The 13817-nt window shown below is 42.6% G+C and overlaps 1 protein-coding gene across 6 annotated transcripts in view; it reads left to right on the top strand.

Moving 5' to 3' along the window:
• The window catches only part of tbc1d2b (TBC1 domain family, member 2B), a 141012-nt gene that overhangs the window by 123654 nt on the left and 3541 nt on the right, over positions 1-13817 (top strand). For all 6 annotated transcript variants that reach the window (XM_068015282.1, XM_068015283.1, XM_068015286.1 and 3 more), the window contains exons 10-12: positions 3397-3514; positions 6037-6222; positions 6569-6690. In XM_068015282.1, the coding sequence (XP_067871383.1) occupies positions 3397-3514; positions 6037-6222; positions 6569-6690 (426 nt within the window). The remainder of the gene's footprint in view (positions 1-3396; positions 3515-6036; positions 6223-6568; positions 6691-13817) is intronic.

Raw genomic sequence — 13817 nt, 5'->3', positions numbered from 1 at the left:
AAGGTGATTGTTTCCAAAGTGTTTCTGGTGCACACCTTTCAACCAACCTTTTGCAAAAGAAGCCAAGTCAGTTTTATTTTTGTTCTGTGATTTCTGATTTGGAGTGGCCCAGTAGAAGCCATGATTTACGGCACTAACCATCTGCTTCTCCTCTCGTGTTTGAGCCCCTGCTGTGGGCAAATGCTCCAGTTTTCCAGCTAATCATATTTTCCTTTGTTTTTGTGGATGCTGATCAAGGCGACCGTAGATGATACTTGTCCTTCCCTGCCCCCACCACCCACCCCAACAAGAATTCATTGAAATTTGCAGTTAATGTTTGTCCCTGGCCTTGTTTATCTGCTGTTTTGCTGGAGGACCATGTTGTTGGCTAAATAGGTGTTTGTAGTGTTTGGCTGGTGGAACAGACATGCCGGGAAATGCTTAAATGTGTAGACTTTGCCATCTAGTGGTGCTTGTCAGAACCTACAGTCCGTAGCAAAATTCATGTAGAAAGCCAGTCAGTCCCAAATATATTAGTATTTTTTCCCCCCAAATTTCTGGCTGGTTTACTGTAACAACATATTTTGGAAAAAGTGACAATCTGCCGCATTAAAGGAATCTAACTAATGTGAAATGATAATGGGTAGCCAGCAGCATTATCTAAGTGATGGGTAGTGTGGAAAATAAACTGGTCAGTCTGCTCAAGAGAAAAGATAATAAAGTATTAATTTAAGGAACTGGCTTTCATTAAGGCTGTAAAGGACGTACCCCTGGTTTTTTAGTACTTTGTTGGCTTTTTAATACTTTGCTGCCCATTCCTGCAAAATTATAACGAAGCACAAGACAAACAAAATTGTACAGGGCACAAAAACTCCATTGTCCAGTGTACGAATACAAAGATTAATAAAATTAAATTAAACTAAACAAATAGTTAACACAGATAAAATCCATCTAATACAAAAGCAAAATACTGCCTATGCTGAAAATCTGAAATAAAAATGGAAAATGCTGGAAATACTCAGCAGGTCAGGCAGGATCTGCGAAGAGGGAAGCAGAGTTGACATTAACTTTGTTTCTCTCCTTAGAGGCTGCCTGATTTGCTGATCGTTTCCAGCATTTTCTGTTTTTTAAAATCTACCTGACTTTAGCTCGGGACAGGCTGAGTTTCCTCGGTTTTAATAGCTGTCATTGAGCATCATTAAGGATGGTTTTTATGTTGTAATGCATGGGATAGGAGAGGATCACTACAGATTCCAAGGTCTCCCCCCCCCCCCCCCCCCAAAAAAAAAATCTCTTAATTTTCAAATGCTTACAGGGAGAGTCTACAGTGGCCAATGCATGTTATCTGTTTCATCGGATCCACTCTATAATTGTAGGCATGTTGTCTGATCAGCATCAGCTGAAATATAATCCAGTTCTGTTACAAAGAAGGTCCAGATTTTCTAGCCTTTGCCTGCTGCTAGTTCCTTTCATCATGTTTCCCTCCCTGCTTTTTCACATGGCAGGGAAATGCTCTAATAGGGAAGGGCTAATGACCCGCTCTGTGATCTTTCTCCCCATGACACATCTGGAGATTAGACCAGTGGGTGCTTCACTGTGTTCATGTACTTTAAAATATTTGCATACACTCCCCATAACTGGAGCACTGACCTTACTGGATTGAAAATAAACCAGCATTGCGAGGATGGAAAAGATTGGCGCAATAAAAATATTTTCAAAATTCAACCTCTACTTTCCACATGGTAAAGTCTTTGTCTCCTCTTTGGTGCTTCCAGTCATTGGTAAAATGACTGTCAGTCGCCATTAGAAAAAACCCAATATAGGTAGAAATTTCTGTGCCTCTGTTCCTGTCTGGATGAAGTTCATTACCCAGATCAACATAATCGCAGGCTACTTGCCTTACCCAGGAGATAGCATTCGATAACTGTGAGGAGCAAAATAGGAACAATTGATGAAAGAACAGCCTTGTATTAAGACTGCACACACAACTTAAGCTTGAATATATTACCATTGTGTTTTGTCAGTATCTTAAATGTATAGAAATTCTTCAATTTTGTGAGTATAATCTTGTTAAATTTATTTTTAGATGTTTTAAGTTTTCTTTCCCCCACCCCTGCAATGTCTTCCTACAAAAATGCACCATCCATGGCAGAGCAGAGAGGGAAGTCCCCTAATCTTACCAGTGCCACTCCATCCTACTGCTGGAAGTTGTCCAAGGTGACCCGCAGATGACCCTTCTCCCTGTAGGGAAATATCTACTAAGCAGTTCTCTAAAGTGATGCTGCTGAGGTTGAGAGACTGTAGTGTGTGGGTTTATGGATTTAAACCTGTGTGTCTCCATTCTGGTGCTGAGAGTTGGTGCTGTTTGTCACTGTTTTCAGTATAAACCTTACAGAGTTGATTATCTCCACTCAGGGCAGCACCATTTCATGTTGATACAAGGACTTTGATGCAAGTGATAGACCTAGACATTGAATACCTACATCAATGGACTGCAGCAGTTGAAGAAGGTGGCTCACCACCACCTTCTCAAGGGCAGTAAATGCTGGCCTTGCCAGTAACACACATGTGCCATGAACAAATATATAAAAAAAAAATTATTCACTGAAAATAGGAGATGGCACTATATGGAGATTTAATCCAGATTTTAAAAATTATTGGTTTTGCGAGAGTAAATTAGGAGAAAATGTTTCCACTTGCAGGAGGGTCAGTAACTAGAAGTCTCAAATTAAGAAGCAGAGGGAAAATGAGAATTTTTTAGGCAATAAATTATGATCTGGAATGGACTGCCCGAAAAGATGGTGAGCACAGACTCAAAAGGCAATTTGATATATGCTTGCAAAGGAAAAATTTGCAGGGCTTTCAGGAAAGAATAGGGGAGTGGAACTAATTGGATAGGGCTTTCCAAGAGCTGGCACTTGCACGATGGGCCGAATAACCTCCTGTTTGTGCTGGATGATTCCATATTGGAAAATCACTGCATTATAAATAGGTGGAATGAACAGCTAACTTTGATTTGTATTATTCAGCAAAGCTTACACTATGGTCACATTATACATTGAGTCCAGGGGTGCAGAAAGTACCAGTTTTTATGTCGTTTGATTATTTCTTGTCTTCCCTTTAACAGCTTCCCTCTGTATTAGTAATTTTTTTATGGGCAGCACAAAGTTATGAAAGATTGATCGCAGTGACACCTAGTCTAGACTTTATTAGTGGGTAATTGTTTTATTAATTATCTGTAATTATGTACATTCTATTACAGAATGCAGAGGTCACAGGTGAGGATGATTTCCTATTCTTGGTTTAGAATGTGGAACATGTGCATACAGAAATTGTTGTTGTCTAGCAGCAAATGCACTGCTAAAGTGAGAAGGAGTGACTAGCTTGCATTAAAATGTGTGAAACCTTTCCATATAGGTTGGCAGCAATAGCACTTCTGTACCTGGAGCAAGAAGAAGCCTTTTGGTGCCTGGTTGCCATTGCAGAGTGTTTTATGACTCCAGACTATTATACAAAGAACCTGCTTGGGTCACAGGTAAGATAATACATGATTGCTTTCTCTTTTTAATTTGACTACAATACACCTCTTAAATGTTAGTTGATTTCTGCAGTGGCTACACAAATGAGGCCAGGAGAAAGATGAAACTTCAGTGACCTGAAACATTAGCATTTCCACCAGAGAAACCTGTTGGCATCATGCCGCTTACTGAAATAGTGGCTAGAATTTTACGCCCCCCCAAAGAGCGGGGATTTTACCCTTAGCAAGTGGGTAGCCCAGGGCCGAATAAAGCCACCTGATAAAAGCAGGTGGCTCTCTGACGGCCTGGGGGTGGGGGGTGTTCTCATGATCAGGCACCCTGTGCCCAACGGAGGGCCGCCCCCGCTGCCCCAACCACCCCCAACACCCAAAATGCCCCGTCCCCCCCAATCAACCACCCTTACCTCGCCAAAGACCGACCAATCACCCTTGGCGAGGCAACAAAAACTTACCTTGGTTCTGGGGCTCCCCAACATCATCATCATCATCATCAAGCTGAGCTGCAGTCTCAGTAGTGGTCACCGCTCCCGGTGGCTCTCCTGGGACTAAGAGTTGCCGACCCGCTGATTGGCCGGCAGCTCCATTAGGTTGGAAAGCTGTAAGATTTGGTGTGCCTAGACTTGCAGAAAACCCTCTGACATTCCACATGGAAGATGACAGAAGCTTGAATATCCTAAGTAAAAGGATTTGGTTAAAACTAGAGAAAACAGCAGGTACTAGTTAATACAGTGGTGTCGGGCTGAGGAGATGTTCTGAGTGGAGTGTCTCAGCGTTATTATTGGATTTCCGCTGTTTTTGATGTAGATAACCTTGTTTCATACATCGTTAGTTGTTTGGGTTTACAGATGCCAAATTGAGGCTAGCGGGTGGAGGTAGAGTCAGATGACGTAGTCAGAAGTTCCAAATGAAACCAGACAATATTTGAAAGCGAGTAGAGTCAAGACAAATTAATGCAGTATAGGTGAGCACAAGACCTTGCACATTTGAAGAAAAATAGAGTCCTGATGGTGTCAAGCTAGCTATGAGCGAGGCTGAATGAGAACTGGGAAGTGATCGACTCCATACTGATAATGTCCAGTCATTGCAGCCAGTAATAAACAAAACAAATGGCTTTGTTATATGCTGAGCTATATTGCTAAATCATAGTCATTGAATCATAGAATGATGTAGCAGAGAAGGAGACCATTTGGCCCATCATGCCTATCCCTGCTCTTTGAAAGAGATGTAAATGTAAAATAAATTGTATTATTCACCAAATGTATATACCCTTAAAGGTAATTGCTGTGTATTCTTGAATGTAAGAAATAGAAGTGGGAGTAGACCCACAGCCCCTTGAGCCTGCTCCACCGTTCAATAAGATCATGGCTGAACTTTTCCATCAACTCCACTTCCCTGCCCTATCCCCATATCCCTTGATTCCTGTAGTGCCCAAAATTGTTAAAATATGGAAAACACTGCCTGAAAGAGTGGTCGAAGCAGATTTAATAACTTTCAAAAGGGAACTGGATAAATAATTGAAAGGGAAAAATTTTCAGGGCTAAGGGGAAAGAACAGGAATCAGTCATTACAGTGCAGAAGGAGGCCATTCGGCCCATCATGTCCGCACTGGTGCTCTGAAAGAGCAATTCACTTGGTTCCATTCCCCTGCCTTCTCCCCATTGCCCTGCACATTCTTCCTTTTCATATAACTGTCTAATCCCCTTTTGAGAGTAGGATTAATTGGATAACTTTCAAAAAGCTAGCATAGGCATGATGGACTGAATGGCCACCTCCTCTGCCATATCATTTGTATGATTCAATGAGAATGATTTAGCAATATAGCTCTACATATAGCCTTGAATATATTCAACAACTGAAAATCCACAGCACTCCAGGGTAGAGAATTCCAAAGATTCACAACCCTCTGAGTGAAGATATTTTTCATCTTGGTCCTAAATAGCCAACCTCTTTTCCTGAGATTATGACTTAGTTTTAGATGCTCCATGAATTGTTGAGTCAGTGATAAGTCAAAAGCATTCCTTTGTAAGGGAAGATCAATTAAGAAGCTACAGAAACTCTGCCCCTAATATAAACTGTGATACAGAAACTTGCATCAAACAGTGTGTGACATCTGGGATATTGATGTAACATTTATAATGTATTAAGTACCAACTTGGCTTAGTGATATCTCACTCACCAGAGTCAGGAAGTCATATGTTCAAGCCCCAGTCTGGGACTTGAGTACCAAATGTGGACTGGCACTTGATTGCAGTATTGAAAAAATGCTACACTTTCAGATGAAACGTTAAACCAGGTGAACATAAACAATGCCATGGCAGTATTTGAATAAGAGCAAGGGTTTCTTCCAGTGCCTGTCCAGCAGACTGTTTCTGGGACCTTGCTGTGTGTAAATTGACAGCACTTCAAAGTTAACTCATTGGCTGCGTGGGGCTCTGAGACGTCCCAAGGACAGGAAGGGTTCTCTATGTAAATGTGGGTTCTCTCTTATGTACTTGAAATTGTTCCTTTCTGTACACTAGGTGGACCAGCGGGTGTTCAAAGACTTACTGAGTGAGAAGCTGCCACGGTTACATGCTCACTTTGAACAGTACAAGGTTGATTTCTCACTCATCACCTTTAACTGGTTCCTTGTGATATTTGTGGACAGTGTTGTCAGTGACATCATGTTCCGTATCTGGGATTCGTTCCTGTATGAGGGTCCAAAGGTACAGTACAATATTCACTCTTTTTAATGGTAATCTTTGGGTTTAGCTTTATGGGACTGAAAAGTATTTGCTTTTTCCTTATTTGTGACTGCTGATTATACTTATGATCTCTGGAAATTTTATAAGTCAAAATGGAAATATTATCACAGGCACTGTAACCTATATAAATCTGACATTATCTTAGTGTAACTTCCTTTTATGATTTGTAATTTTTATTGTATTTCATTGATCATCATGCTCTAATTTTTTTTAACATGTTAAGTTTTAAATTTACCTGTGTTTTAGATTTTGCTAGTTGTGGTCATTGAGACACAAGCTGTTTATTTGTTAAATGTATTGTGCACAGGTTATATTTCGATATGCACTTGCAGTCTTCAAATTCAAGGAAGAGGAGTTTCTAAAGCTTCAGGATAATATGTCCATATTCAAGTATCTGAGATACTTCACTCACACTATTCTTGATGCACGGTAAGTTGGAGTAATACTAAGTCCTATAAGGATGTCCTGAGGTAATTGTCAATTCTAGTTGTGTTCTTCTCTTGCTTCCCTCTTCCCCCATCTCTTTAAAAACAAACAAGCTCGATATCTAAACACAGCACAAGTTACTTCCTCTCATTTCCAATTTTGCTGGTACCTGTGCTTAAGGGAGTTGGCTTTTCACCTAGGCATTATCTTTGTAATAAAACAAAATTGGTATCTTGTTGGATTTACAGTGCCCTGTGACAGTGGCGACTAAGGATCAACGTTAAACCCTTGTCCTCTTCAGCTCCTTCCATGTCCTTGCTCCACCTTCTCTCTCAATTTTCTCCAATGCTGTATCCCAACACACACCCCCACCTCTACCCCCCCGCCCCCCCCACCGTTTTCCCCCCCCCCCCCCCCCACCAATACCAGTCTACTGTACATACCCCACCCTACCATTGGTGGCTTAACCTTCAGTCTCCACACTACTGTGCTCTCGAGCGCTCTTTCTAACCCCTCCATCTTGCTGCCTCTTATCCCAATTTCAAATGTCTCTTCAGAACCTTCCTTTGTACCTGCAGTCACCTCCCTTAATTTCCCCTCCTTGCTGCCTGGGATTCCTTACCCCTATAAAGAGCCTTGCAGCATTTTTGTATTTATAAGGCACTGCAAGTGCAAGTTGATATACTGAACAGCAGGAATTCTGCAGATTGTACAATACATGAGATTGAGTAATCGAGCTATAATCTAATAATTGAAGGGTTCAGATACCTTCACCTTCAAAAAACCTGCTTCAGCAATTCATAGATGTAGTGCTAGCCGTACAAGTACAGCCAGTGAGTCCCTTGGGTATAGTTTATTTTCTATCATACACTTAGCTTGTAATTTAAATGACACTAATTAATATATGTTTGCCATGTGGCTGACAAAATCAACAAGTCATTAAAGATCATATTTTCTACCAATTAAAATTATTCACTACACTTTGCATGATTTCCACCATAAACACAGTCTCCAGTCCAGTAGCCGAACACGATGCTCAGTTAGACTTCCATAATTACTGTGTGTCCCAGTATTAATGAATTTTTCCTCATACATTTTGTTTTACGGCGATTGACTGCTGGGAATGATTTTTTTTCCCTCTTTTGATGCAAGTTTCCTCATCAGAGCAATGTAAAATTCAGACCATCAACAGTGCAATTAAATAACTGAATAGTTCTGGTCTCCATTTTATAAAAAAGATGGAGGTGCTGGAGAAGATGCAGAAAGGATTTACCAGAATTGAGAAGTTATACCCGTCGGGACCATTTGAACAAGCTGGGCTTCTTTTCTTTAGAAAAGAGAAGGGTGACCTGAATGAGGCCTTCAAGATTATGAAGCAGTTTGATAAGCTAAACATAGAAGATGTGGTTAGGATCTGGAATGCAGTGCCTGAGTGTGTGGTGGGGACAGATTCAATCAAGGCCTTCAAAAGAGAACTGGAGAGTTATCCAAAGAGATAAAAATTGCAGGGCTATGGGGAAAAGGCAGGGCAGTGGGAATAGGTGAGTTGCTCCTGCAGAGCACTGGCACGGACATGACGGGCTGACTGGTTTCCTTCTGTGCTGTAACCATTCTATGATTTCATTCTATGTTTCCACTTGCAGCGCAGACCAGAGTTAGGGTCCATAAATATAAGATAGTCACTAATAAATCCAGTAGGGAGTTTCGAAGAAACCTCTACCTAGAGACTGGTTAGAATGTGGAACCTCTACCAAACGAAGTAGTTGAAGTGAATAGATAATTTAAGGGAAGCTAGATAAGCACATGAGGGAGAAAGGAATAGAAGGGTATGTTGATGAAAAGGGGTGGGAGGAGGCTTGTGTGGAATATAAACATGGCATGGAGCTGTTGGGCCGAATGGCCTGTCTCTGCTGTAAATTCTATGTAATACTTTGTAATAATCCAAACAATGATTCTCATCCTGCAGAAAAATAATTTAACAACTTTAATGAATGAGAGCAGTAATGGTTACAAACGCTGCCTCCATCAGTATTGCTGTGTGTTGAGAAATGGGAGTGATGAAGCATGTTTGGGGAGGGGTGGGGAAAGTGAAGTGTGAAGAGGATCTATTGATGAAATATTAAATACCCAACATGGTGTTTCCAGAAACAAACACGAAAAATTGTATAGTTAGCAGGTTTCCGTTACATTAGGTTGCAGTTCCAATGGGAAACCATTGTCAAGGCTACCGATCGGTTTACTTTAGTTAGTGCGAGGAGCTGCATTGCTGTGAAATTCTCCAATATCTTTCTTTCAATTGAGGTTGGACAACAGGGCAGTGAATTTAAGATTTGCATTGACCCTCAGCTCAGCCTAGCAATAGTTATTTTGTTGGCTGTAATTTTGGCACCAACACCAGGCAAACAATCGACTTTTATCGTGCTGCTGAACAACCTGGTTCAGACTCCCCAGAGCAGCAATCTGTATAACAGCCTCTAGACTACAGGTTTTCTGAAGAAATAGGTTGAGGTATACTGCCATAAACCATGTGAAGTATCTAGCAAACAAGAAAACTAAACAGTACACACTGTTTATTGCTCTCACAATGCAAGAACCCTTTCTAATGCCTTGTCTCTATGGGAGATAAGGAAATGGCAGAGAAAATAAACAAATACTTTGGGCTGGATTTTATGACGGACGGATGGATGGGAGCTGGCCACCAACGTCAAAGTCGGTGGCGAACCCGCATCCATGCAGCCCGGGGATCCGACCCACATTTTAAGTGTCCCTGGGCTTTAATTGTCCCGAGGTGGGACTTCCACCTGCTTGAGGGAGGAAGGTCCCGCCTCATTGAGCTGCTGGCCAATCATCGAGCTGGCAGCTCTCAGTCCCAGCAGTGCCACCGGCAGCGGTGGCCACTGCTGGGACTGCATCCCAGCCGAGGACACAGAACCAGGACCAAGGTAAGTTTTGTTTGCCTCCCCGGGCAGATCGGTCGCAGCCTGGCGAGGCAAGGGTGGTCGTTTGGGGGGAAGGGGGTGGGGCCCTCAATCGGGCACCCTGTGCCTGATTGTCAGCACCTCCCGCACCCCCCCCCCCACCCCCTGGTGCGCTGGAGGTCCACCAGGTATCACTGGGCAGCCTTTCATGCCTACCAGACACCTGCTTGCCATGGGTAAAATACCTGTGGAGGCGGGCGGAGGCCATTAAATGGCCACTTAAGGGTCTCGATTGGCCTAGGGCAGGTGTCCCGTTTCATGCCGCGCCCCACAAAAAGTGGGGTGGGAGCGGGCCAGGAAAGCCACCCAGAGCCTCCCGCTCCATTTTACGCCACCCCCCCCCCCCACCCCCACCCACCACCATCCGGGTCGCTGTGGTGGCATAAAATTCCGGCCTTTGTGTCTGTCTTCACAGAGGAAGATACAAAAAACCTCCCAGAAGTACTAAAGAACCAAGTGAGAATGAGGAACTGAAAGAAATTAGTATTAAGTTTAAAAAAAAAAAAAATTGTACTGGAGAAGCTAATGGGACTGAAAGTTGATAAATCCCTTGGACCTGATGATCTACATCCCAGAGTGTTGAAAGAGGTGGCTGTAGAGATAGTGGATGCATTGGTGATCATCTGCCAAAATTCTATAGATTCTGGAATGGTTCCTGAAGATTGGAAGGCAGCAAAATGTAACCCCGCTATTTAGGAAAGGAGGGAGAGTGAAAATGGGGAACTACAGACCTGATGGTCTGACACCAACAGTAGGGAAAATGCTAGAATCTATTCTAAAGGATGTTATAACTGGACATTTAGAAAATAATGGTAGGATTGGGCAGAGTCAATGTGGATTTCTGAAAGGGAAATCATGTTTAACAAACATGATCAGTCATCTCTTTTATCAAAAAGGAGGTGTTGGGTGTCTTGCAAAGCATTAAGGTAGATAAGTCCCCAGGGCCTGATGGGATCTACCCCAGAATAGTGAGAGAGGCAAGGGAAGAAATTGCTGGGGCCTTGACAGAAATCTTTGCATCCTCATTGGCTACAGGTGAGATCCCAGAGGACTGGAGAATAGCCAATGTTGTTCCTTTGTTTAAGAAGGGTAGCAAGGATAATCCAGGAAATTATAGACTGGTGAGCCTTACGTCAGTGGTAGGGAAACTATTAGAGAGGATTCTTTGGGACAGGATTTACTCCCATTTGGAAACAAATGGACTTATTAGCAAGAGACAGCATGGTTTTGTGAAGGGGAGGTCGTGTCTCACTAATTTGATTGAGTTTTTTGAGGAAGTGACAAAGATGATTGATGAAGGAAGGGCAGTGGATGTTATCTATATGGACTTCAGTAAAGCCTTTGACAAGGTCCCTCATGGCAGACTGGTACAAAAGGTGAAGTCACACGGGATCAGAGGGGGGCTGGCAAGATGGATACAGAACTGGCTCGGTCATAGAAGACAGAGGGTAGCAGTGGAAGGGTGCTTTTCTGAATGGAGGGATGTGACTAGTGGTGTTCCGTAGGGATCAGTGCTGGGACCTTTGCTGTTTGTAGTATATATAAATGATTTGGAGGAAAATGTAGCTGGTCTGATTAGTAAGTTTGCGGACGACACAAAGGTTGGTGGAGTTGCGGACAGTGATGAGGATTGTCAGAGGATACAGCAGGATATAGATCGGTTGGAGACTTGGGTGGAGAAATGGCAGATGGAGTTTAATCCGGACAAATGTGAGGTAATGCATTTTGAAAGGTCTAATGCAGGTGGGAAGTATACAGTAAATGGCAGAACCCTTAGGAGTATTGACAGGCAGAGAGATCTGGGCGTACAGGTCCACAGGTCACTGAAAGTGGCAACGCAGGTGGATAAGGTAGTCAAGAAGGGATACAGCATGCTTGCCTTCATCGGTCAGGGCACAGAGTATAGAAATTGGCAAGTCATGCTGCAGCTGTACAGAACCTTAGTTAGGCCACACTTAGAATATTGCGTGCAATTCTGGTCGCCACACTACCAGAAGGACATGGAGGCTTTGGAGAGGGTACAGAAGAGGTTTACCAGGATGTTGTCTGGTCTGGAGGGCATTAGCTATGAGGAAAGTTTGGACAGACTCGGATAGTTTTCACTGGAACGACGGAGGTGGAGGGGCGACATGATAGAGGTTTACAAAGTTATAAGCGGCATGGACAGAGTGGATAGTCAGAAGCTTTTTCCCAGGGTGGAAGTCAGTTACTAGGGGACATAGGTTTAAGGTGAGAGGGGCAAAGTTTAGAGGGGATGTGCAAGGCAAGTTCTTTACACAGAGGGTGGTGAGTGCCTGGACCTTGTTGCCGGGGGAGGTGGTGGAAGCAGGTACCATAGAGACGTTTAAGAGGCATCTTGACAAATACATGAATAGGATGGGAATAGAGGGATACGGACCCCGGAAGTGCAGAAGGTTTTAGTTTAGGCAGGCATCAAGATCGGCGCAGGCTTGGAGGATGGAATGGCCTGTTGCTGTGCTGTTCTTTGTTCAAACCTGTTAGTTTTTTTGAGGATGTAACTAGCAGAATAGATAAGGGGGACCAGTGGATGTGGTGTATTTGGATTTTCAGAAGGTTTTTAATAAGGTCCCACACAGGTTGTTAGTAAGCAGAATTAGAACACATGGATTTGGGGGTAATATACTGGCATGGATTGAGAATTAGTTAACGGACAGAAAACAGAGTGTAGAAATAAATGGATCATCGTCAGGTTGACAGGCTGTTACCAGTGGGATACCGCAAGGGTCAGTGCTTGGGCCACAGCTGCTGCTCCTCCTATTTCCTATGCATTCATATCAAGTGAAGAAACTTCTTCATGAGGGAAAGAACTAAAACAGAAACAACATAAATTAGTAACCATCATTAAACTTCTCTATTGCAAGGATCATTTTGGCTCGGTTTACATGAGAAGGTTTTTGCAAACAATGGATTCTGATGTCAAACTTGAAATTGCACAAAATCTAATATTTTAATCGTATGACTTTTGAATTCTATAGAATTCTTTTCATTTTGCGTCGAGTTTTCCGTATTGTAGTTTGTTTGAGGACTGATTATTACTTTGGTCCAGTTAAGATATAAACAAAAACCTGGGTGTGTTATTTCATCATCCAGTTTAAATTGACATTCAGAAAATACTTTTTGTCTCTAATAAACAGAGCAATTAAGGTTAGCTTACTGTATTTTCATAAACTTCAAAGTGTGGGGAGATATTCTTGCCTCTATCCATTGGTCAACCATAGCACCAAACAAGTGTTTCGCCACTGACCCTTCTGAATTTGTACTAAATACAGTGTTTCCATAATAACCATAGATGAAAATTTCACAACCTTCTCCGAACGAAATGGTCTGCTTCTCCAGCTTGTTGTATCTGTACCTTCCTTTCCCAGCATGATTCTCTTTTACTTTGGTGAGATGAGTGTTGAGCTGAGGAGTGGTGAAAAGCTGGGTTAGGAGGTATTGTTTGGAATGATTTAAGTATACTGTGGATATTACTGCTGCAGGACAACATTGTGGCTTTTTTCACTTTGGAAACGCTCCAGGTGAGCACTGTTGGGTCTGCCTGAACAGAGAGGAGACAGTTGAAGTTGGGGTTCAAACCCTTTTGAGAGATCTTGAGGTCAGCCTGGCACTAGAAGGCATGGCTTACTGGGAAATGTAGGCCAACAATTGTGGAGCTGCTGAACCCACTAATTAGGACTCCCTAGAGAAACCACCTTTACAAGAGCCACCAGGCTACATATTTTCTAACTGGCAGAAACCAGAAAGGGCAAATTTTACTCACGCCAAACCAAAAGTCAAACTGCACAGTGATGTCCAGTTGAAGGTTGCTTTACTCTCGGCTAGAGCGGCTTTGCTTGCCACATCCTCGATTTTAAAATGTATCCAAGTCAAATGTTTTAATCTTCACCTTTTACTTCAGGTGTTTGGGAAATTTAGATTCTGATTGTGCATCTGTCCATTTGTCTCCCCATGTCATCAGTTCCTTTTCTCAGTTGTAGTATCTGCCACAGATCAGCGTGTGTGTACGTACAGCCAAGACACCAACTTAACTAAAACTCTCCCATTTTTACAAAACTTGAGATATAACCATCCTTGCCAGACCCACGCATCGATTTCAGAAGAAGGTATGATGCTTCCAGGACATCACTTGGC

The sequence above is a fragment of the Heterodontus francisci genome, chromosome 35 (genome assembly GCF_036365525.1).
Source record: "Heterodontus francisci isolate sHetFra1 chromosome 35, sHetFra1.hap1, whole genome shotgun sequence".
NCBI classification, from domain to species: domain Eukaryota; kingdom Metazoa; phylum Chordata; class Chondrichthyes; order Heterodontiformes; family Heterodontidae; genus Heterodontus; species Heterodontus francisci.
This window is presented reverse-complemented; position numbering and strand designations above follow the sequence as displayed.